The following is a 21085-nucleotide window of genomic DNA, read 5'->3' as shown; positions in this document are numbered from 1 at the left end:
TGGTATACTCTCCGCATTGCGTATTAAATTTGGGGATAGAGAGCCAAAATCAGTTGCTGAATCTGCTGTCCCACCTCCCTTTCCCGAACCACATCGGAGGGACCCCCGTCAGTGACATGCAAGGGGGCACGCGTGGGCCAGCAGGCATCTTTGCCCACTGGGGCCGTGCATGAGGCAGCAGCATACTTAGGGTTCCCTCTGCTGGAGGGGACGACTGACCAGTCACCCCCGAACGTTCCCTCGTAGGACATATGGGGCTTTGCAGTAAAATACCTCTTTCCTCCTAGGGTACATTCAGAATAGCTGGTATAACACATGGCATTCATCTGGTCTATCACTTGACAGTTTTGAGGACAGGGATCCCCCTTATTTATAAAAGTAGGCTTGGGCACGCACTGCCAAAACTGGGTTAGCCCGCCCCGAGCACTGGGCCGTGTGGCGAGATATATAGTCAGAGTCCCACAGTCCACGGTTTGCGTGTAGCTCGTTGGGGTCACCGAAGATTGTCTTCCCTGACAGTTGCACGGGGTCCCATACAGCTGTTGTAGGAGGCGTGTAGGGTCAGCCGGCCGGCCCAATCCGGCCTCTGTCGATTGCACAGTCAGCAGCAGGATCATCATTGCAAACCTGCAGGGTCGGCACTGGACGACGAGCCGCATGTTCTCTGTAAGAAGAAAAGAGAGAATCCCTCTCAGGGGTTCACCCTGGAGCATTCTGCGGACTCGGTGTCGACCGCCTCCTCAGTCGGGGTAGCCTGTTTCAGGGCCCGCGTCAATCTTTCAGGGACCCAGAAAGGCTGCGCGACTTGTGGAAAGACGCACACCGCGCCTCTCGATTTGATCAGGGCAGGGTCAGGACCCTTCCAGGTATTATCAATAGTGTCCTTCCACTTAACCAGCAGAGGTGGAGTGCGGGGAGGGGCCACATGGCGGTCTGCGGCCGAATTGCCTGAGTCATCCAAAATCAGATAATTGAGCACAAAAAGAGTAAGTGCAAGAGCACTTCTGGGGGACCCTACGTCCTCCCATCTCCCTCTCAGTTTTTGTAAGTAAGACTTCAGGGTCCTATGTGCTCGTTCAACCATGGCTTGGCCCTGTGGGTTATAAGGAATGCCCGTAACATGGGTTACCTGCATCTGAGCACAGAATAGCAGGAATTTTTGGGAGGAATAGGCCGGTCCATTATCAGTCTTCAAGACCTGAGGCTTGCCCCAGGCGCTCCAGGCCTCCAGGCAGTGCTGGATAACATGAGTGGCCTTCTCCCCACCCAGGGGCGTGGCCATAAGAATGCCTGAGCAGGTGTCAATAGAAACATGCACAAACTGAGCCTTACCCAAGCTGGGGACGTGGGTGACATCCATCTGCCAGAGGTGGAGGGGTCGCAGGCCCCAGGGGTTAACCCCAACAGCCCGTGCAGGGAGATACTGGACACAGTCTTTACACCCAGTCACGATGTCCCGAGCCTGTTGGCGAGTAATCTGGAACCTGTGCTTCAGAGTTCCAGCTGTGACATGAAACTTCTCGTGGAATTCTTTCGCTTGTTGGATCGGCTCAGCTAGTAAGGCCAGTGGATGCGTAGCCTCGTCTACAAGAGCGTTGCCCAACGCCATAGGGCCGGGGAGGTGACTGTGAGCGCGAATGTGCGTCACAAAAATTGGGTTGCAGCGCTGCAAAAGGCTGCGCTGGATTTCCTGAAAAACCTGGGACACGGGGCCTCTGCCCCTTATAACGCCAGCAGTCTCAAGGACTTCAAGGGCATTTACCACATAAATGGAGTCAGACACCAGATTCAAAGGCTCCGGGAAGCGTTTAAGGACTTCTGCTACAATCTTGCACTCGACCACCTGTGGTGAGCGTGGTCCGTAGTTCCTACGAACCACCTGTCCTTTGGCCAGTACGCCCCAATGCCTGTTTTAGAGCCATCAGTATAGACAGTGGTGGCCCCAGGGACAGGGCGCTTTACTGTAACTTTGGGGAAAATCAAAGGATGTAAGGTGGCAAAGCGGGCCAAGGGATGTTGGGGGAAATGATTATCAATGTCCCCATTGAAGACCACTGACAATATGGCCCAAGAGTCATGTTCGGCCGCCAGAACCTGACGCTGTTGCAGAGTATAGGGAATAATTAACTTGGCCGGGTGGAGCCCAAAATGTTCCAAAGAGCACTGAAGTCCCTTTAGAGCCAAATCAGCCACAGCAGCAGGGTAGGAAACAATACTTTTTGCAGGGGATGCATGTGGATGGATCCAAAGAAGGGGGCCATCCTGCCACAGAGCAGCTGTGGGAGTGCCTCGAGTAGGAAAAATACATAATTGCCAGGGATGATGATAGTCTATCCTGGACAGCTGGGCTTTACTAATCGCTTGCTCAATTTTCTGTAGTGCCACCCGCCCCTCGGGCGTTAGTTCCCTGGGGGAGTCCAGGGTGGGGTCCCCCTCCAATATTTTAAATAGAGGGGCCATATCCCCAGAAGGGACCCCCAAGGAGGGGCGCAGCCAGTTAATGTTCCCTAATAGCTTCTGAAAACCATTGAGTGTGCGCAGATCTCGCACCTGTAACTGAATCCTTTGAGGCATGATGTACTTTGGGTAGATAGTGGTTCCCAGAAAGGAGCCAGTATCAGAAAATTGCACCTTCTCCGGGGCCAATTGTAGGTTCCATTCGTCAAAGGCATCTCTGAGGACCTTGAAGGCCTCCTGCAGGGTATCCTTATTATGAAACGCTAACAAAATATCATCCATATAATGTATGACATAAAGTTGAGGGAACTGCTTTCTAAGTGGTCGCAGGGCTCGCTGGACATATAGCTGGCATATAGTGGGGCTATTAGCCATGCCCTGGGGTAAAACTCTCCAATGATATCAAGAGTCGGGACCCTTATGATTAAGTTCAGGAACAGTAAATGAAAAGCGGGGGCGATCTGCAGGGTGCAAAGGAATGGAGAAAAAGCAATCCTTAATATCAATAATATAGAGATACCAATTAGTGGGCAAGGCGGAAAGCAAGGGGAGGCCCCGCTGTACAGGGCCTAAGAGTTCCATTTGGGCATTAATTGCGCGAAGATCGTGCAAAAGTCTCCAGGTGCCTGATCGTTTTTTAATGACAAAAACTGGGGTATTCCACGGGGAAGTGGAGGGCTCAATGCATCCTTTTTTCACTTGTTCTGCCACAATAGTTGTTAATGCTTGGAGCTTATCTAGGGGCAGGGGCCACTGAGGCACCCAGACCGGGGATCTCGTGGTCCAAGGAATTGGTAGCTCCGCCCCAGTGGCCCTGATCAAAAACCCAGCCCCGTTTTGCCTTGATTTCCCTCCGCAGTGATAGGCTCTGTGATGCCACTGGAATTCTTTCCTAGTCCTTCTCCTGGTATGTACCCCATGCCCTGCATCATTTTACGTGCCTGAGGGGAGTACTGATCGGTTAAGACTATGCCTAAGGCTGTTAAGACATCCCTGCCCCAAAGGTTAACTGGGAGAGGCAGGACATATGGGGTGAAGGAACCCTTGCTCCCTTCATCAGTACGCCAGGTGAGGACCTGGGTGCTCATGGAAGGGCATTGGGTATAACCTAGACCCTGAAGCTCATGCTCAAACTCAGCCACCGGCCAGCCCTTAGGCCACCAGTGCGAGGAGATGATGCTCCGGTCAGCGCCGGTGTCCATAATGCCCTCAAAACGCTTACCCTGAATGGAAAGGGTTAGTTTAGGTCTCTTGGCCAGGTCCATGACTAGGTAAGCTTGCACCGGGTTCGTGGCGGGGATTTCCAAGGGGCCTCTCCGTTTAGGGTCCTCAAAACCAGCCGGGAAGAGGAGCACCTGCGCGACACGGTCCCCTTCCTTAATTACAAAGGTGCCTGTCGGGCAGGAGCATAAAACCTGAATGCTCGGTTTTCTGACATCTAGTGTACCTGGGTAAACTATAAGACCCAGCTTTGCGAGGGTTGTCCTTCCCACTAAAAGGCCAATGCATCCAGGAGGGGCTTCTTGCACGGGTGCTACCGGAACAGGCTGGACTCCTGAATCAGGGGTTATGGTGAGGGAGGAGGTGGCACGGAGGTCCAGTTGGGTGACTCTGCACTGGGTTGCTGTTCCTGAGCCTCCCGAACGAACCCGGTCCCATACTTGTTCAGGCCCTGAGACCATGGGCCTCGCCTCCCGTTTTTTGGCTCCTCCGAGATTAGAGGTGGGAGGAGCCGCCCCCCCGTATTGTCACGGACGGACCGACAACGGTCGGCGGGGTGATTGCCCTTCTTGCAGCGCTGACACAGAGAGGGGGTCGCCCGCGGCGCCCTGCAGTCACGCTTAACGTGTCCTCGCTTCCCACAATTAAAACAGGTGCGGTCCCAGGAGGGATCCGAGCTTCGTTGCCGCTGCGAGCAGAGAATGGCGGCCGCTAGGCCAGCATTGGAGAGGGGGCCCCCGAGCTCGCGGCAGACTTTGAGCCAATCCTGCAAGCCCTTAGCCTTCCTCGGGGCTATGGCATTCCTGCATTCCTGAGTCGCTTGTTCAAAAATGAGCTGCTCGATAAGGGGGGTCGCTGCGTCCGAGTCACCAAAAATGCGACTCGCCACCTCCGTCATGCGTGCAACAAAATCAGAGAAGGGTTCCTGAGGCCCCTGAATGACCTTTGTGAGTTGGTTACCTGTCTCACCTTTTACGGAAAGGCCTTTCCAGGCTTTTATGGCAAGCAAGGATATCTGGGGATATACCCCCCAGGGTAAGTTAATCTGATCCTCTGCATGGACGCCCTGGCCAGTAAGCATGTCACTGGTCCATGCATGCTGCGTGGCATCACGGGCGTTGCGGTTAAGGCGAGCCTGATCCTGAGCTGCATCATACCAGAGGGCCTTCCACTCTAGAAATTTCCCGTTATTGGGTAGCGTGGCTTTGGCCACGTCCTGCCAATCCCTGGGGGTCATTCGATCCCGCGCTAGCCTGTCAAGCAGGGAAATGGTGTAGTTGGCATTTATTCCGTACTTCCTGACCGCCTCCGCTAGCTCCTTAATCTGAGCAAACTCCACGTGGGCGTAAACGCGCTCGTCCCCATCCCCCTCAAAGACGGGAAAGCTAATCGCATCTGCCTGCGCAGATTATCAGGAAACAGGGAAGTACGAGATGGACGTGCCTTGTCCAAGGGAGGATCATGATAGGGTGGAGGGGGAGGAGCGGAAGGCGAGGGGCGTGTCGAGCCCCTCTCACCGCGAGCCCGAGACTCCAGAGGATGGTACCTAGTTGCTTCAAAACGGGCCGCTTTTCGCTGTAATAAATCCTCCTCTTCGGAACTAAGGGAGGAATCCTCCGAGGGGCTATGTCTAGGTCTATGTCTAAGGTCTAAGCTGATTGCAGCCACGTCACGCCTGGGGTACAAGTCCCCGGCCTCGTCCGAGGCGGATCGAGGTGCACAAGCAGCGGGAGGGTCATTTGTTTCATTTATTTCCCCTTTTCCTTCTAGCTTCTTGCCCCCACCGGGCAGTCCTTTTTCCTTATTTATTTCCCCTCTCCCTTCTAACTTCTTGCCCCCACCGGGCAGTCCTTTTTCCTTATTGCTGGGTATTTTCATACGCGCGCCCAGCCCTTCTGATCGCTCGGTTTCTGACAAGCTGTTTTGGATCTTTTCCAACACCTGCCGGCCTTCCCTGACCACTATGGAGCATGCCTCATCCTCCAAACAATTTTGAACCATCTTCCAAGTCGCCTCAGTGCCCATAGTAAAGACACAAGAGCAAAAGAGAAGGCAAATCCAAATAAGTAGGACAAAGAGTGCTCCCCACCACCAGGAAACGGGCATTCTTTTCTTACCAACACTGGGCAGTGGTCCGCAGCACGCCTCTCCGAGCAGTCGTCCCTGCAGTTCTGAATCCTCCCTCCAAGAGGAGGGGTTCTTCCTCGCGGTGCAAGATGGATTTCCCGGGTTTCGGCACCAGTTGTTCGTCGCCCGCGTCGCGATTTCCCTTCGCCAGCAAAGAGTGAGACGACACGAGTTGAGGATCCTTCTGCAGCCGTTTATTCAGTTAACTGACGAAGAGAGAGAACCCCAACCCAGGTAACAGCAGTCCTTATATAGCCCTGGTTGCCCCGCCTCTGACGTGGTGCTCATCTATTGGCTCTCGCCAATCACCCCATATGAGGTCATTCTGTCATGGCCGCCACGCATGCGCAATGTGCTCTGGCTCCCTACAGGGGGTCATGTACACTCAGATACCTTGAGTTTGTCTCCATAGGCCCTGTACTCATCAGAAATGCAAGGCCCCTTTCCTCAGCACCTGAGACTACTGCAACCATGTATTTCCCCAACCTAAAATTCCACAAGCGTTTAGTCCAAACAAAATACTGGGGGACCCCTGAATCACACGACCTACCGTGTGTTCTCTGGAGAAAATTATTGGTTTAAAAAAGAACAACTCATTCTGTATTTGCTGGCAGAGAACACTCCCAAGTGGTCGTGTCTCCTCTCATGAACAGCCCCAGATTTAAAGCTGTGAAATGAGCATTGTCGTCATATTACCATTAAAATCAGAATGTAAAAAGTTCTCTTATCCAAAGAGGAAATTTGTAATAGATTGTATGCTAAGATCAAAGATTCCCACCCCTCAAACCCAAAGACCCCTCATCACCTTTCCCCAAGTTAGTGACTATGGGGTCTGCACTTACTTGGAGTGTCTCCACCCTCAGTCACCCGAGTGCTCCACACCACTAGAATCACCACAACAGCTACTATCCAAAGACCTCTGCGGATGCATAGAGCCATCTTCCAACACACAATCTGAGGACAAAAGAAAAACTTATTTTAGTCAACACAGCTCACACCTAATGAAAATGTATCACAGAATTAAAAAACCTATGAAGGCTTTCATGCACAATAGGATTGGAGGATACTTAGCTAAGGAACTTAATCAGCACTGGAGTCAAAGCACCTCATTTGTCTCTAGGCAGACATGTTTACAGAATGCTTTTCTTATCATCTTATCATACAGAATGCATTTCTTATCAAAGTCTATCTGGTCATAGACTTTCCTCTCACTGCATGACTCAACTATCCCTCACACCATTTTATCACAGGATCTTTAACCAGTAACATGATTGAAGTAGCACTATTTGGTGGACACAAATGATATTACTTTACCATTAGTTTTATTGGAAGGAAATAAATAAGTAATGGCAATGTTTATAAGGTGTTTTGCTTAGAAAATTGACCTGCATCTTCCTTATGAAAGAATCTATGGAGACAGAAGGCAAGGACAGTTTCAGAATTGACCAACTTGATGTAACTCTTAAAAAGAAAAAATCAGTTATTGCAAACCAAACAGACTCCACCTGGCTAGGTTACTTTGGGGTGAGTCCTGAGGTTTCAAGTATTTCTTTCTTTCTTTCTTTCTTTCTTTCTTTCTTTCTTTCTTTCTTTCTTTCTTTCTTTCTTTCTTTCTTTCTTTCTTACTTACTTTATTGCAATTAACTAAGATCTCTGTGGCTTCTTTTTTTTTCTAGAAATTATTTGTTTTTATTAGTGAATCACTGAGAGGGTACAGTTACAGATCTATACATTTTTGTGCTCATGTTTCCCCCATAAAATTTCGAGAACCCATCCCTTCACCAGTGCCCATTCTCCACCACCAGTAAACCCAGCATCCCTCCCACCCTCCCCAGTCCCGTCTCCCCCAACCCCACACTGCCAAAATGGCAGGGTATTCCCTTTTGTTCTCTCTCTCTGATTAGGTGTTGTGGTTTGCAATAAAGGTGTTGAGTAGCCATTGTGTTCAGTTTCTAGTCTACATTCAGCACGCGTCACCCTTCCCCCGCATGACCTCCTACCACATTTAACTTGGTGTTCCCTTCTCCGAGTTGCCCAGAATGAGAGACCAGCCTCCAAGCCATGGAGACAGCCTCCTGGTATTTAATTCTACTATTCTTGGGTGTTAGACTCCTATTCTATTATTCTATATTCCACAGATGAGCGCAATCTTTCTATGTCTGTATCTCTCTTTCTGACTCATTTCACTCAGCATGATACTTTCCATGCTGATCCACTTATATGCAAACTTCATGACCTCGTTTTTTCTAACAGCTGCATAGTATTCCATTGTATAGATGAACCAAAGTTTCTTCAGCCAGTCATCTGTTCTAGGGCACTCGGGTTTTTTCCAGATTCTGGCTATTGTAAATAGTGCTGCGATGAACATATAAGTGCAGATGTCATTTTGACTATGCTTTTTTGCTCCTCTGGGATATATTCCCAGCAGTGGTATTGCTGGGTCAAATGGAAGCTCAACCTCTAGTTTTTTGAGAATCTTCCATATTGTTTGCCAAAAGGGCTGAATTAGTCGGCATTCCCACCAGCAGTGTAGAAGGGTCCCTTTCTCCCCACATCCTCTCCAACAGCGGTTGCTTTTGTTATTTTGGATGTGTGCTAGTCTCTGTGGTGTGAGGTGGTATCTCGTGGTTGTTTTGATCTGCATCTCTCTGATGATTAGTGATGTAGAGCACTTTTTCATGTGCCTTTTGGCCATTCGTATCTTTTCCTTGGGAAAGTTTCTGTTCATTTCTTCACCCCATTTTCTAATGGGGTTGGATGTTTTCTTTTTGTAGAGTTCAACCAGTGCTTTATATACCATTGATATTAACCCCTTATCTGATGGATATTGTGTAAATATCCTTCCCCATTCTGTAGATAGTCTTTGTATTTTGGTCACTGTATCCTTTGCAGTGCAGAAGCTTTTTAGTTTCATGTAGTCCCATTTGTTGATCTCTGTTTCTACTAGATTGCTTAGTTCCATGTCATCTTTGAAGATATATTTATCTTCAATATCGTGGAGGGTTTTGCCAACCTTGTCTTCAATGTACCTTATGGTTTGTGGTCTAATGTTGAGGTCTTTAATCCATTTTGATCTGACTTTTGTGCATGGTGTCAGGTCGAGGTCTAAGCCCATTCTTTTGCATGTGGTTGTCCAGTTGTGCCAGCACCATTTGTTAAAGAGGCTTTCCTTGCTCCACTTCACATCTCTTGCTCCCTTATCAAAGATTAGATGATCATGCATTTGGGGTTGTGTGTAGGGATATTCCACCCTGTTCCACTGGTCTGAGGCTTTGCCTTTGTTCCAGTACCATGCTGTTTTGATTGTTACCACTTTCTAATAAAATTTGAGGTTGGGGAGGGTGATGCCTCCCATTGTACTTTTCCCAAGAATTGTTTTAGCTATCCTTGAACGTTTGTTGTTCCATATGAATTTTAGGATTGCTTGATCCATTTCTTTGAAGAATGTCATGGGTATTCTTATAGGAATCGCATTGAATCTGTATAATGCTTTGGGGAGTATTGCTATTTTGACAATATTGATTCTCCCTATCCATGAGCAGGGTATATGTTTCCATTTTCTCATGTTCTCTTTTATTTCATGGAGTAGTGTTTTATAGTTTTCTTTGTAGAGGTCTTTTACATCCTTGGTTAAGCGGATTCCAAGGTACTTGATTTTCTGGGGCACGATTGTGAATGGGATTGCTTTTTTCATGTCCCTTTCCTCCGCCTCATTGTTTGTATATAGGAAGGCCATGGATTTTTGGGTATTGATTTTGTAACCTGCAACTTTACTGTATAAGTCTATTGTTTCTAAGAGTTTCTTAGTAGAGGCTTTGGGCTTCTCTAGATATAGTATCATATCACCTGCAAATAGTGAGAGTTTGATTTCTTCCTTCTCTATCTCAATGCCCTTAATCTCTTTTTCTTCTCTAAAAGCTATCGCAAGTACTTCCAGTACTATATTGAACAGAAGTGGTGAGAGTGGGCATCCATATGGTGAGAGTGGGCATCCATGTCTTCTGCCTGATCTTAGAGGAAAGGCCTTTATTTTTTCAATTTCCTGGAAAAGCTTGATGAAAACTGGCAACAGGTCTTCTTTGAATGTTTGTAAGAATTCGCCAGTGAATCCATCTGGGCCTGGGCTTTTGTTTTGAGGAAGGTGTTTGATGATAGTTTCAATTATCTTAACATTAATGGGTCTATTCAGGTATTCCAAGTCATCTTTGTTCAGACTTGGGAGATTGTAGGAATCAAGGAATTCATCCATTTCCTTTAGGTTCTCTTGTTTTGTGGCGTATAGACCTTCGAAGTAGTCTCTAATGATCTTTTGAATCTCACTGGTTTTTGTCATGATGTCCCCCTTTTCTTTTCTGATTCGATTTATTAGGGTTCTCTCTCTTTCTTTCTTTGTGAGTCTTGCTAGTGGTTTATCAATCTTGTTTATTTTCTCGAAGAACCAGCTCTTTGTTTCATTGAACTTTTGGATTATTTTTTTGGTTTCGATGTCATTAATTTCTGCTCTAATTTTTATTAATTCTTTCCTTCGTTCTGGTTTGGGTTCCTTTTTCTGGTCCTTTTCTAAGGTCTTGAGCCGTGAAATCAAGTTTTCTATGTGGGCCCTTTCTTCCTTCCTGGAATCCTTGGAGAGCTATAAATTTTCCCCTTAACACTGCTTTAGCTGCGTCCCATAGGTTTTGATAACTCGTGTCCTCATTTTCATTTGTTTCTAATTATTTTTTGATTTCTTCTTTGATTTCCTTCCTGACCCACTCATTGTTCAACATTGAGTTTTTTAGTTTCCAGATGTTTGATTTGGTTCTCTGCGTCGGTTTGTGGTTAGCTTCTATCTTTAGCGCTTCGTGGTCTGAAAAGATGGTTGATACAATTTCTATTTTTCTATTCCTACTGAGGTATGTTCTGGGGCCCAGTACATGGTCTATTTTGGAAAATGTTCCGTGTGCACTGGAAAAGAATGTGTATTCTTTCTTTTTGGGGTGTAAAGCCCTGTATAGGTCTATTAGGCCTCTCTCTTCAATTTCTTCTTTCAGAGTGTTTCCTTGCTGAGTTTTGTTCTTGTTGATCTATCCAGAGGTGATAAGGCGGTATTGAAGTCTCCGACTACTATTGTGCTGTTAGTGATGTCCTCTTTGAGGTCTGTAAGGAGTTGTTTTAAGTATTTAGCCGGTCGTTCATTGGGTTCGTATACGTTTAAGAGTGTGATTTCTTACTGTTGTACATATCCCTTGATGAATAGAAAGTGGCCTTCGCTGTCCCTTCTACTCTTTTTCAACCTGAAATCTATATTGTTGGATACTAGGATGGCCACTCCACCTTTTGTAAGGGAGTTGTTTGCTTGCAGGATTGTTTTCCATCCTTTGACTTTGAGTCTGTGTTTACTCTGTTCAGGTGTGTTTCTTGCAAACAGCAGAATGTTGGGTTTAATTTCCGTATCCATTTTGTCACTCTGTGTCTTTTGATAGGTGCATTTAGGCCATTGACATTGAGAGAAATTATTGTGATGGGGTTTTGTGTCATCTTTCTGTGGGGTTATTTGTTCTTATGGGGTTCCTCCTTAGCTTACAGTAGCCCCTTTAGACCTTCTTTTAAGTTTGGTTTTGAGTCTATGAAGTTCCTGAGCTGTTGTTTATCCGAGAAATAGTGTATGGTTCCTTCGAGTTTGAGTGAGAGTTTAGCCGGATAAAGTATTCTTGGTGAGGCATTCATTTCATTGAGTTTTTTCACTATGTCCTACCATTGTCTTCAGGCTCAGAGAGTTTCCTCTGACAGGTCTACTGTAAATCTGAGGGGTGCTCCTTTGTATGTGGTTTCCTTCTTTGACCTTGCTGCTTATAGAATTATGTCTCTATCCACAGCATCCGCCAATCTGACTATGATATGCCTCGGAGTCTTTTTATTTGGGTCTCTTTTTGCTGGCAGTCTTCAGACTCCTTGTATCTGGATGCCTGCCTTCTCCAGCTCTGGGAATTTCTTAGTAATGATGTCTTTGACTGTGTTTTTTCATTGGGGTTACTTCCCTGTGATTCTGGTACTCCAATGATTCTTATGTTGTTCCTCTTGAAGTCATCCCCAAGGGCTCTAATTCGCTCTATAGCCATTTTGAGGTCTTTCGCCATTATTTGTTATTATCTGTAAGCTTTCTGCAGCTCCTCCTCTAGGTCGCTGATTTTGTCTTCGGCTGTAGTCATTCTACTGTTGAGGGCATCTACTGTGATTTTTAATTCATCTACCGTTTCCTTTATTTGTGTGACTTCCATTCGTAGGTTTGAAATTTCTGCTCTCATTTCTTCCTGCGTTTTTTGGTAGATCGTTCCAGTGATTCATTCATCTCCTCCCTTAATTTATTGGACGTCTGTTCCATAGTTGCTTGTAGTAGGTCGACTCTCCTCCAGATTTCCTCTCTGAATTGTTTATCTGAGAGGTCGTAGATGTGGGTAGCCCCTTTTGAGGTTTCTTTTATCTTTTCTTCTCCCTCTCTTCGTGGAAGGGATTTTCGCTGCTTCTTCATATTGTTATGGAAGTATAGAATTGGAACTTTGTAGTTGTTTATTCCTATTCCCTCTTGCTGAGAGAAGGAGGGGCTCTGGTTGTGCTATTGCAGATGGCAGCTTTGTTCCTATTCTAGAGTTCTTCCTTATACTCAAGCGTTTCTTCCTGATTGATGTGGGGGTTGTGAAACGGCCGGGTTGGAGGGAGCCAGATGGGAAGGCTGGGGTGGCGGGACGCGGAAAGGGGCAGCGGTTAAAGGTCCGATGTCCGGGCAGCCGTGTGGGAACGGGGGGGGGGGCACCCGGGAGGCGTCTCTGTGGCTTTTTTGTGAGTAGAGAAGTGCACTTCTTTTTTTCATTGTTTCTCTTTCCTGAACACAATATTAATTCCTGCATACATGCATACACATATTACCACTGTAGCACTGTCATCCTGTTGTTCATCGATTTGCTCGAGCACCAATAATGTCTCCATTGTGACACTTGTTACATTTTTGGCATATCAGATATGCCAAGGGAGCTTGTCAGGCTCTGCTGTGTGTTTGGGATACTTTCAGTAGCTTGCTGAGCTCTTCGAGAGAGACGGAGGAATCAAACCCTAGTTGACCACATGCAAGGCACTGTGGCCTGCTGTGCTATCGCTCCAGTCCCATACATATATATATAATATATTATGATCATTTCCTCCAAATCTCTAGTCTCTTTACAGCATTCCTCACACAAAGTTTTATATAATATCCGATCACCAGAAAAAATTTAAAAATATATTTGTACTATTCATATTTTTACATTATTCTGAATCAAAATAGTTTATGATTCATTGTGAGTGTATTCAAGAAAATTAGTACGTCTGTGGCTTTGCCCTCAATAGAGATTGTGAATATTCTTTTTTGGTGGCTTATTTTTTTAATGTAGGAGTATTGCTATTTATTTAGCCATTGATTAAGCTGATTGAATTGAACATTAACTCCACATTGCTTTTTTTTAATTCAGAATGTTAATTTTATTATTATTGCTATTATTACTTTTTTATTTTTTAATTAATTTATTTATTTTTAATTCGTGAATCACCATGAGGGCACATTTACAGATTTATACACTTTTGTGCTTATGCTTCCCTCATACAAAGTTCGGGAACCCATCCCTTCACCAGTGCACATTCTCCACCACCAGTAAACCCAGCATCCCTCCCACGCTCCCCGAACCCATCTCCCCCCACCCCGCCCTGCCACTGTGGCAGGGCATTCCCTTCTGTTCTCTCTCTCTAATTAGCTGTTGTGGTTTGCAATAAAGGTGTTGAGTGGCCACTGTGCTCAGTCTCTAGCCCTCATTCAGCCCGCAACTCCCTTCCCCCACATGGCCTTCGACTACATTATAGTTGGTGATCCCTTCTCTGAGTTGCCCTTTCCCCAAAATGTGAGGCCAGCCTCCAAGGCATGGAGTCAACCTCCTAGTACTTATTTCTACAATTCTTGGGTGTTAGTCTCCCACTCTGTTATTCTATATAACCTAGATTAGTGCAATCTTTCTATGTCTGTCTCTCTCTTTCTGACTCATTTCACTCAGCACGAAACTTTTCATGCCCATCCACTTAAATACAATATTCATGACCTCCTTTTTTCTGACAGCTGCATAGTATTCCATTGTATAGATGTACCAAAGTTTCCTCAACCAGTCATCCGTTCTAGGGCATTCGGGTTTTTTCCAGATTCTGGCTATTGTAAATAGTGCTGCGATGAACATACATGTGCAGATATTGTTTCAATTATACTTTTTTGCCTCTCTGGGATATATTCCCAGCAGAGGTATTGCTGGGTCAAATGGGAGCTCAACCTCTAATTTTTTTTTTTTTTTTTCATTTCATCCTAATTTTATTTATTTTTTTTTTTAATTTTTATTAAATCACCATGTGGAAAGTTACAAAGTTCTCAGGTTTATATGTCAGTTATACAATATTCAAACACCCATCCCTTCACCAGTGCCCAAATTCCACCACCAGAAACCCCAGTTTACCCCCCGCCCCCACCCCCTACCCCCTACTGTATAACTAATGAATTTCACTTCATTTTTTCTTTACCTTGATTACATTCCATAATTCAACACAAAACTCACTATAGTTGACATAACTCTCTCTCTCTCTTTTTTTTTCTCTTTTTCCTTTTCCATTTTTTTTTTTTTTAATTTTTCCCCCTCATCCCCCTTCCTGCGCCTCATAGTATGGTGTACTCCACGCCACGTTGGCCAGCGTGGGGCTTTTGCTTAGCTCATAGTCCAGAGGTGGCTGTTACATTAAGAACCTTCAATATTTCAACAAAAACTTACTGTTATTATTTGGAGTTTCCCCCCCAAGTCTGACCTGTTCAAATGGAACCCTTTCACATTGATGACAATTATAAATGTTAAGTCGCGCGGACGCTGCCGCGTCCGCGCAGTTTTGGATTTCTGTATAAAGTCTTGGGAAAATTCTGCCAGAAACCAATTCCTAAAGCTGTCTCTGGTTCCCGCTTGTTCCACATCCACCGGCTCTGCAGGGGCATGGGCGCCCGGGCCGAAAACCCGGCCGGCCGGAGCCGAGCACGGGCCCCGACTAGGGCTGGCTCTGTATCCTGCGGCTGTTTCAAGTTCAAAGCACACATTTTTTTTTTTTTTTTTCCGCGCCACCAAGTTCGTACCTTCTCAACGGACCCACAAAATGTCGGACACCACGCCTTCTCCCGGAGGGGAGAGAGACCAAGAAGGAAGGTTCTTTCCTCCGTTAGCCGGCGTGGGGCAAAGGCTTAATTCACAGTCTCCATACATGGGTGCAGGCACTTGCTGGAACCCCAATTCCTAAAGCTGTCTCTGGTTCCCGCTTGTTCCACATCCACCGGCTCTGCAGGGGCATGGGCGCCCGGGCCGAAAACCCGGCCGGCCGGAGCCGAGCACGGGCCCCGACTAGGGCTGGCTCTGTATCCTGCGGCTGTTTCAAGTTCAAAGCACACATTTTTTTTTTTTTTCCCGCGCCACCAAGTTCGTACCTTCTCAACGGACCCACAAAATGTCGGACACCACGCCTTCTCCCGGAGGGGAGAGAGACCAAGAAGGAAGGTTCTTTCCTCCGTTAGCCGGCGTGGGGCAAAGGCTTAATTCACAGTCTCCATACATGGGTGCAGGCACTTGCTGGAACCCCAATTCCTAAAGCTGTCTCTGGTTCCCGCTTGTTCCACATCCACCGGCTCTGCAGGGGCATGGGCGCCCGGGCCGAAAACCCGGCCGGCCGGAGCCGAGCACGGGCCCCGACTAGCTCAACCTCTAATTTTTTGAGAGTCGTCCATATTGTTTTCCAGAAGGGCTGAACCAGTTGGCATTCCCACCAGCAGTGTAGAAGGGTCCCTTTCTCCCCACATCCTCTCCAACAGCGGTTGCTTTTGTTCGTTTGGATGTGTGCTAGTCTCTGTGGTGTGAGATTGTATCTTGTGGTTGTTTTGATCTGCAGCTCTCTGATGATTAGTGATGTAGAGCACTTTTTCATGTGCCTTTTGGCCATTCGTATTTCTTCCTTGGTAAAGTTTCTGTTCATTTCTTTGCCCCATTTTTTGATGGGGTTGATGTTTTCTTCTTGTAGAGTTCAACCAATGCTTTATATACCATGGATATCAACCCCTTATCTGATGGGTATTGTGTAAATATCATTTCCCATTCTCTGGTTAGACTTTGGATTCTGGTCACTGTATCTTTTGCGGTGCAGAAGCTTTTTAGTTTAATGTAGTCCCATTTGTTGATCTCTGTCTTTAATAGATTGCTTAGTTCTGTGTCACCTTTGAAGATACCTTTATCTTCAATATCGTGGAAGGTTTTGCTGACCTTGTCTTCAATGTACCTTATGGTTTATGGTAGAATGTTGAGGTCTTTAATCCATTTTGATCTGACTTTTGTGCATGGTGTCAGGTCAAGGTCTAAGCCCATTTTTTTGCATGTGGTTGTCAAGTTGTTCCAGCACCATTTGTTGAAGAGACTTTCCTTGTTCCACTTCACATCTCTTGCTTCCTTATCAAAGATTAGATGATCATACATTTGGGGTTGTGTGTAGGGATATTCCACCCTGTTCCATTGGTCTACGGCTCTGCTTTTGTTCCAGTACCATGCTGTTTTAATTGTTACTGCTTTGTAGTAGAGTTTGAGGTTGAGGAGGGTGATGCCTCCCATCATCTTTTTCCCAAGAATTGTTTTAGCTCTCCGTGGGCGTTTGTTGTTCCATATGAATTTTAGGATTGCTTGATCCATTTCTTTGAAGAATGTCATGGGTATACTTATAGGGATCGCATTGAATCTGTATAATGCTTTGGGGAGTATTGTCATTTTGAAAATATTGATTCTCCCTATACATGAGCAAGGTATATATTTCCATTTTCTCATGTCTTCTTTTATTTCATGGAGTAGCGTTTTATAGTTTTCTTTGTAGAGGTCTTTTACATCCTTGGTTAAGCTGATTCCGAGGTACTTGATTTTCTGGGGCACGATTGTGAATGGGATTGCTTTTTTCGTGTCCCTTTCATCTGCCTCATTGTTTGTATATAGGAAAGCCATGGATTTTTGCGTATTGATTTTGTAGCCTGCAACTTTACTGTATAAGTCTATTGTTTCTAAGAGTTTCTTAGTAGAGGCTTTGGGCTCCTCTAGATATAGTATCATTTCATCTGCAAATAGTGAGAGTTTGATTTCTTCCTTTCCTATCTGGATGCCCTTGATCTCTTTTTCTTGTCTAACAGCTATCGCAAGTACTTCCAGTACTATATTGAAGAGAAGTGGTGAGAGTGGGCATCCTTGTCTTGTGCCTGATCTTAGAGGAAAGGCCCTTAGTTTTTCTCCATTGTGAATAATGCTTGCCGTAGGCTTGTGGTAGATGGCTTCGACTATCTTGAGGAAAGTTCCTCCAAAACCCATTTTGGTGAGAGTTTTCATCATGAACGGATGTTGAATCTTGTCGAATGTTTTCTCTGCATCTATTGATATGATCATATGGTTTTTATCTTTACTTTTGTTGATATGATGGATTATGTTGATTGATTTCCGGATGTTAAACCATCCCTGCATCCCCGGGATGAATCCCACTTGGTCATGGTGTATGATCTTCTTGATGAGTTGTTGGATCCTATTTGCTAGTATTTTGTTGAGGATCTTCGCATCGGTGTTCATCAGGGATATTGGTCTATAATTTTCTTTCTTAGTGGTGTCTTTGTTTGCTTTTGATATTAGGGCGATGTGTGCTTCATAGAAACTGTTTGGGAGAGTTCCTGTTTTTTCAATTTCCTGGAAAAGCTTGAGGAAAATTGGCAACAGGTCTTCTTGTAATGTTTGAAAGAATTCACCAGTGAATCCATCTGGGCCTGGGCTTTTGCTTTTGGGGAGATTTTTTATTACAGTTTCAATTTCCTTAACATTAATGGGTCTATTCAAGTATTCCAAGTCTTCTTTGTTCAGACTTGGGAGATTGTAGGAGTCAAGGAATTCATCCATTTCTTGAATTCCTTGACAGAACAAGATTCTCTTGTTTTGTGGCGTATAGACCTTCGAAGTAGTCTCTAATGATCTTTTGAATCTCACTGGTTTCTGTTATGATGTTCCCCTTTTCATTTCTGATTTGATTTATTAGGGTTCTCTCTCTCTCTTTCTTTGTGAGTCTTGCTAGCGGTTTATCAATCTTATTTATTTTCTCGAAGAACCAGCTCTTTGTTTCATTGATCTTTCGGATTGTCTTTTTGGTTTCGATGTCATTAATTTCGGCTCTAATTTTTATTATTTCTTTCCTTCGGTCTGGCTTGGGTTCCTTTTTCTGGTCCTTTTCTAAGGTCTTGAGCTGTGAAGTGAAATTCTCTATGTGGGCCCTTTCTTCCCTCCTGAGGAATGCTTGGAGAGCTATAAATTTTCCCCTTAACATGGCTTTAGCTGTGTGCCATAGGTTTTGATAACTCGTGTCCTCATTTTCATTTGTTTCTAAGTATTTCCTGATTTCTTCTTTGATTTCCTTTCTGACCCACTCATTGTTCAGCATTGAGTTGTTTAGTTTCCAGGTGTTTGATTTGGTTCTCCATGTTGGTGTGTGGTTGGCTTCTATCTTCAGCGCTTCGTGGTCTGAAAAGATGGTTGATACAATTTCTATTTTTCTATTTCTATTTTTCTGATTCTATTGAGGTATGTTCTGGAGCCCAGTAAGTGGTCTATTTTTGGAAAATGTTCCGTGTGCACTGGAAAAGAATGTGTATTCTTTCTTTTGGGGGTGTAAAGCCCTGTATAGGTCTATTAGGCCTCTCTCTTCCATTTCTTCTTTCAGAGTCAGTGTTTCCTTGCTGAGTTTTGTTCTTGTTGATCTATCCAGAGGTGATAGGGGGATATTGAAGTCTCCAACTACTATTGTGCTGTTAGTGATGTCCTCGTTGAGGTCTGTAAGGATTTGTTTTAAGTATTTAGCCAGTCGTTCATTGGGTGCGTATATGTTTAAGAGTGTGATTTCCTCCTGTTGTACATATCCCTTGATGAATAGAAAGTGGCCTTCGCTGTCCCTTCTAATCTTTTTCAACCTGAAATCTATATTGTCGGATACTAGGATGGCCACTCCACCTTTTGTAAGGGAGTTGTTTGCTTGCAGGATTGTTTTCCATCCTTTGACTTTGAGTCTGTGTTTACTCTGTTTGTTCAAGTGTGTTTCTTGTAAACAGCAGAATGTTGGGTTTAATTTCCGGATCCATTTTGCCACTCTGTGTCTCTTGATAGGTGCATTTAGGCCATTGACATTGAGAGAGATTATTGTGATGGGGTTTTGTGTCATCATTCTGTGGGGTTAGTTGTTCTTATGGGGTTCCTCCTTAGCTTACAGTAGCCCCTTTAGAACTTCTTTTAAGTTTGGTTTTGAGTCTATGAAGTTCCTGAGCTGTTGTTTATCTGAGAAATAGTGTGTGGTTTCTTTGAGTTTGAGTGAGAGTTTAGCCGGATAAAGTATTCTTGGTGAGGCATTCATTTTGTTGAGTTTTTTCACTATGTCCCACCATTGTCTTCGGGCTCGGAGAGTTTCCTCTGACAGGTCTGCTGTAAATCTGAGGGGTGCTCCTTTGTATGTGATTTCCCTCTTTGACCTTGCTGCTTGTAGAATTGTGTCTCTATCTACAGCATCTGCCATTCTGACTATGATATGCCTTGGAGTCTTTTTATTTGGGTCTCTTTTTGCTGGCACTCTTCGGACTTCTTGTATCTGGATGCCTGCCTTCTCTAGCTCTGGGAATTTCTTAGTAATGATGTCTTTGACTATGTTTTTTTCATTGGGGTTACTTCCCTGTGGTTCTGGTACTCCAGTGATTCTTATGTTGTTCCTCTTGAAGTCATCCCCCAGGGCTCTGATTCGCTCTATAGCCATTTTGAGGTCTTTCGCCATTATTTGTTGTTGTCTGTAAGCTTTCAGCAGCTCATCCTCAAGCTCGCTGATTCTGTCTTCGGCTGTAGTCATTCTACTGTTGAGGGCATCTACTGTGATTTTTAATTCATCTACCGTTTCCTTTATTTGTGTGACTTCTGTTCGTAGGTTTGAAATTTCTGCTCTCATTTCTTCCTGCATTTTTTTGGTAGATCGTTCCAGTGATTCATTCATCTCCTCCCTTAATTTATTGGACGTCTGTTCCATGGTTGCTTGTAGTAGGTCGACTCTCCTCCAGATTTCCTCTCTGAATTGTTTATCTGAGAGGTCGTAGATGTGGGAGCCTCTTTTGAGGTTTCTAGTATCTTTTCTTCTCCCTCTCTTCCTGGAGGGGATTTTCGCTGCTTCTTCATATTGTTATGGAAGTATAGGATTGGAACTTTGTAGGTTTTTATTCCTACTACCTCTTGCTGAGAGAAGGAGGGGCTCTGTTTGTGCTATTGCTGATGGCAGCTTTATTCCTATTCTAGAAGTCTTCCTTACACTCAGCCTTTTCTTTCTGATTGATGTTGGGGCTTTAATGAAGACCTAAGGCTAAGTTGTCTTTACAAAAGCTTTGCTAAACTTCTCTTATTCACTGATAATTTTTCTAAACTTAGAGCTGATAGGGTAGTTCGCATAAGTGAATGAGATGTGTCAAAGCGATTTTCAAAGCAAGAAGACTATACCTAATGTGCTAAGGTAGGAAATAATATCTGCGGCCGCGTTAGCGGCCACGGCTCTGGCAGGAGGCCACGCCCCTTTTTAGACCAAGCCCCTTTCAGGCCACGTCCCCGTATCTTCCTAGCAGGGGCTCCTGGGACGTGGGTCCCCTGGGAAATGGCCGGGTTGGAGGGAGCCGGACGGACGGGAAAGCTGGGGTGGTGGGACACGGGAAGTGGCGGCGGCAAGGGTCCGAAGTCCCTGCGGCCGCGTGGGAACTGGGGGCGCACTATTATTACTTCTTATCCCTGCGAGATACAGTTACAAATCTTTCCTGTTTGAGTTTCAGTCATAAAAACATCGATCACCCAACCCTCCATCACTGCACATTTTCTACCACCAAGAATCCCAGAATCCCTCTCAACCCCACCCGTCCCCATGCCTCTATGGCAGACAATCTCTCCTGTAATCTCTTTTGTATTGCTTGTTATCAATAGCATAGAATGTCGCGCAGACTCCAAAATTCCAGATAATTAAGGTCTGTAAAAATCTCTGCAGAATGGGGCTGGAGCAATAGCACAGTGGGTAGGGCATTTTTCTTGCATGCAGCCAACCCAGGTTCGATTCCCAGCATCCCATATGGTCCCCTGAGCACCGCCAGAGTAATTCCTGAGTGCAGAGCCAGGAATAACCCCTGTGCATCGCC

At 45.3% G+C, this 21085-nt stretch overlaps 2 protein-coding genes across 2 annotated transcripts; both read right to left on the bottom strand.

Moving 5' to 3' along the window:
• Positions 1-3275: 3275 nt before the first annotated feature.
• Positions 3276-3722, bottom strand: LOC129401613 (endogenous retrovirus group K member 7 Pro protein-like). The gene has a single exon (XM_055124331.1). The coding sequence runs from the start codon at positions 3720-3722 to the stop codon at positions 3276-3278; it is 447 nt and encodes a 148-aa protein (XP_054980306.1).
• Positions 3723-4024: 302 nt separating this feature from the next.
• On the bottom strand, positions 4025-6744 carry LOC129401612 (igE-binding protein-like). Its single transcript, XM_055124330.1, is given in 3 exon segments — positions 4025-5067; positions 5070-5327; positions 6648-6744. Coding segments are annotated over 3 exon segments (1398 nt in total).
• Between the last annotated feature and the right edge of the window lie 14341 nt (positions 6745-21085).

This window comes from Sorex araneus, chromosome 2, assembly GCF_027595985.1.
Source record: "Sorex araneus isolate mSorAra2 chromosome 2, mSorAra2.pri, whole genome shotgun sequence".
Classification (NCBI taxonomy): Eukaryota; Metazoa; Chordata; class Mammalia; order Eulipotyphla; family Soricidae; genus Sorex; species Sorex araneus.
Note: the sequence above shows the minus strand (reverse complement) of the source record. Positions and strands in the feature narration are given on the sequence as shown.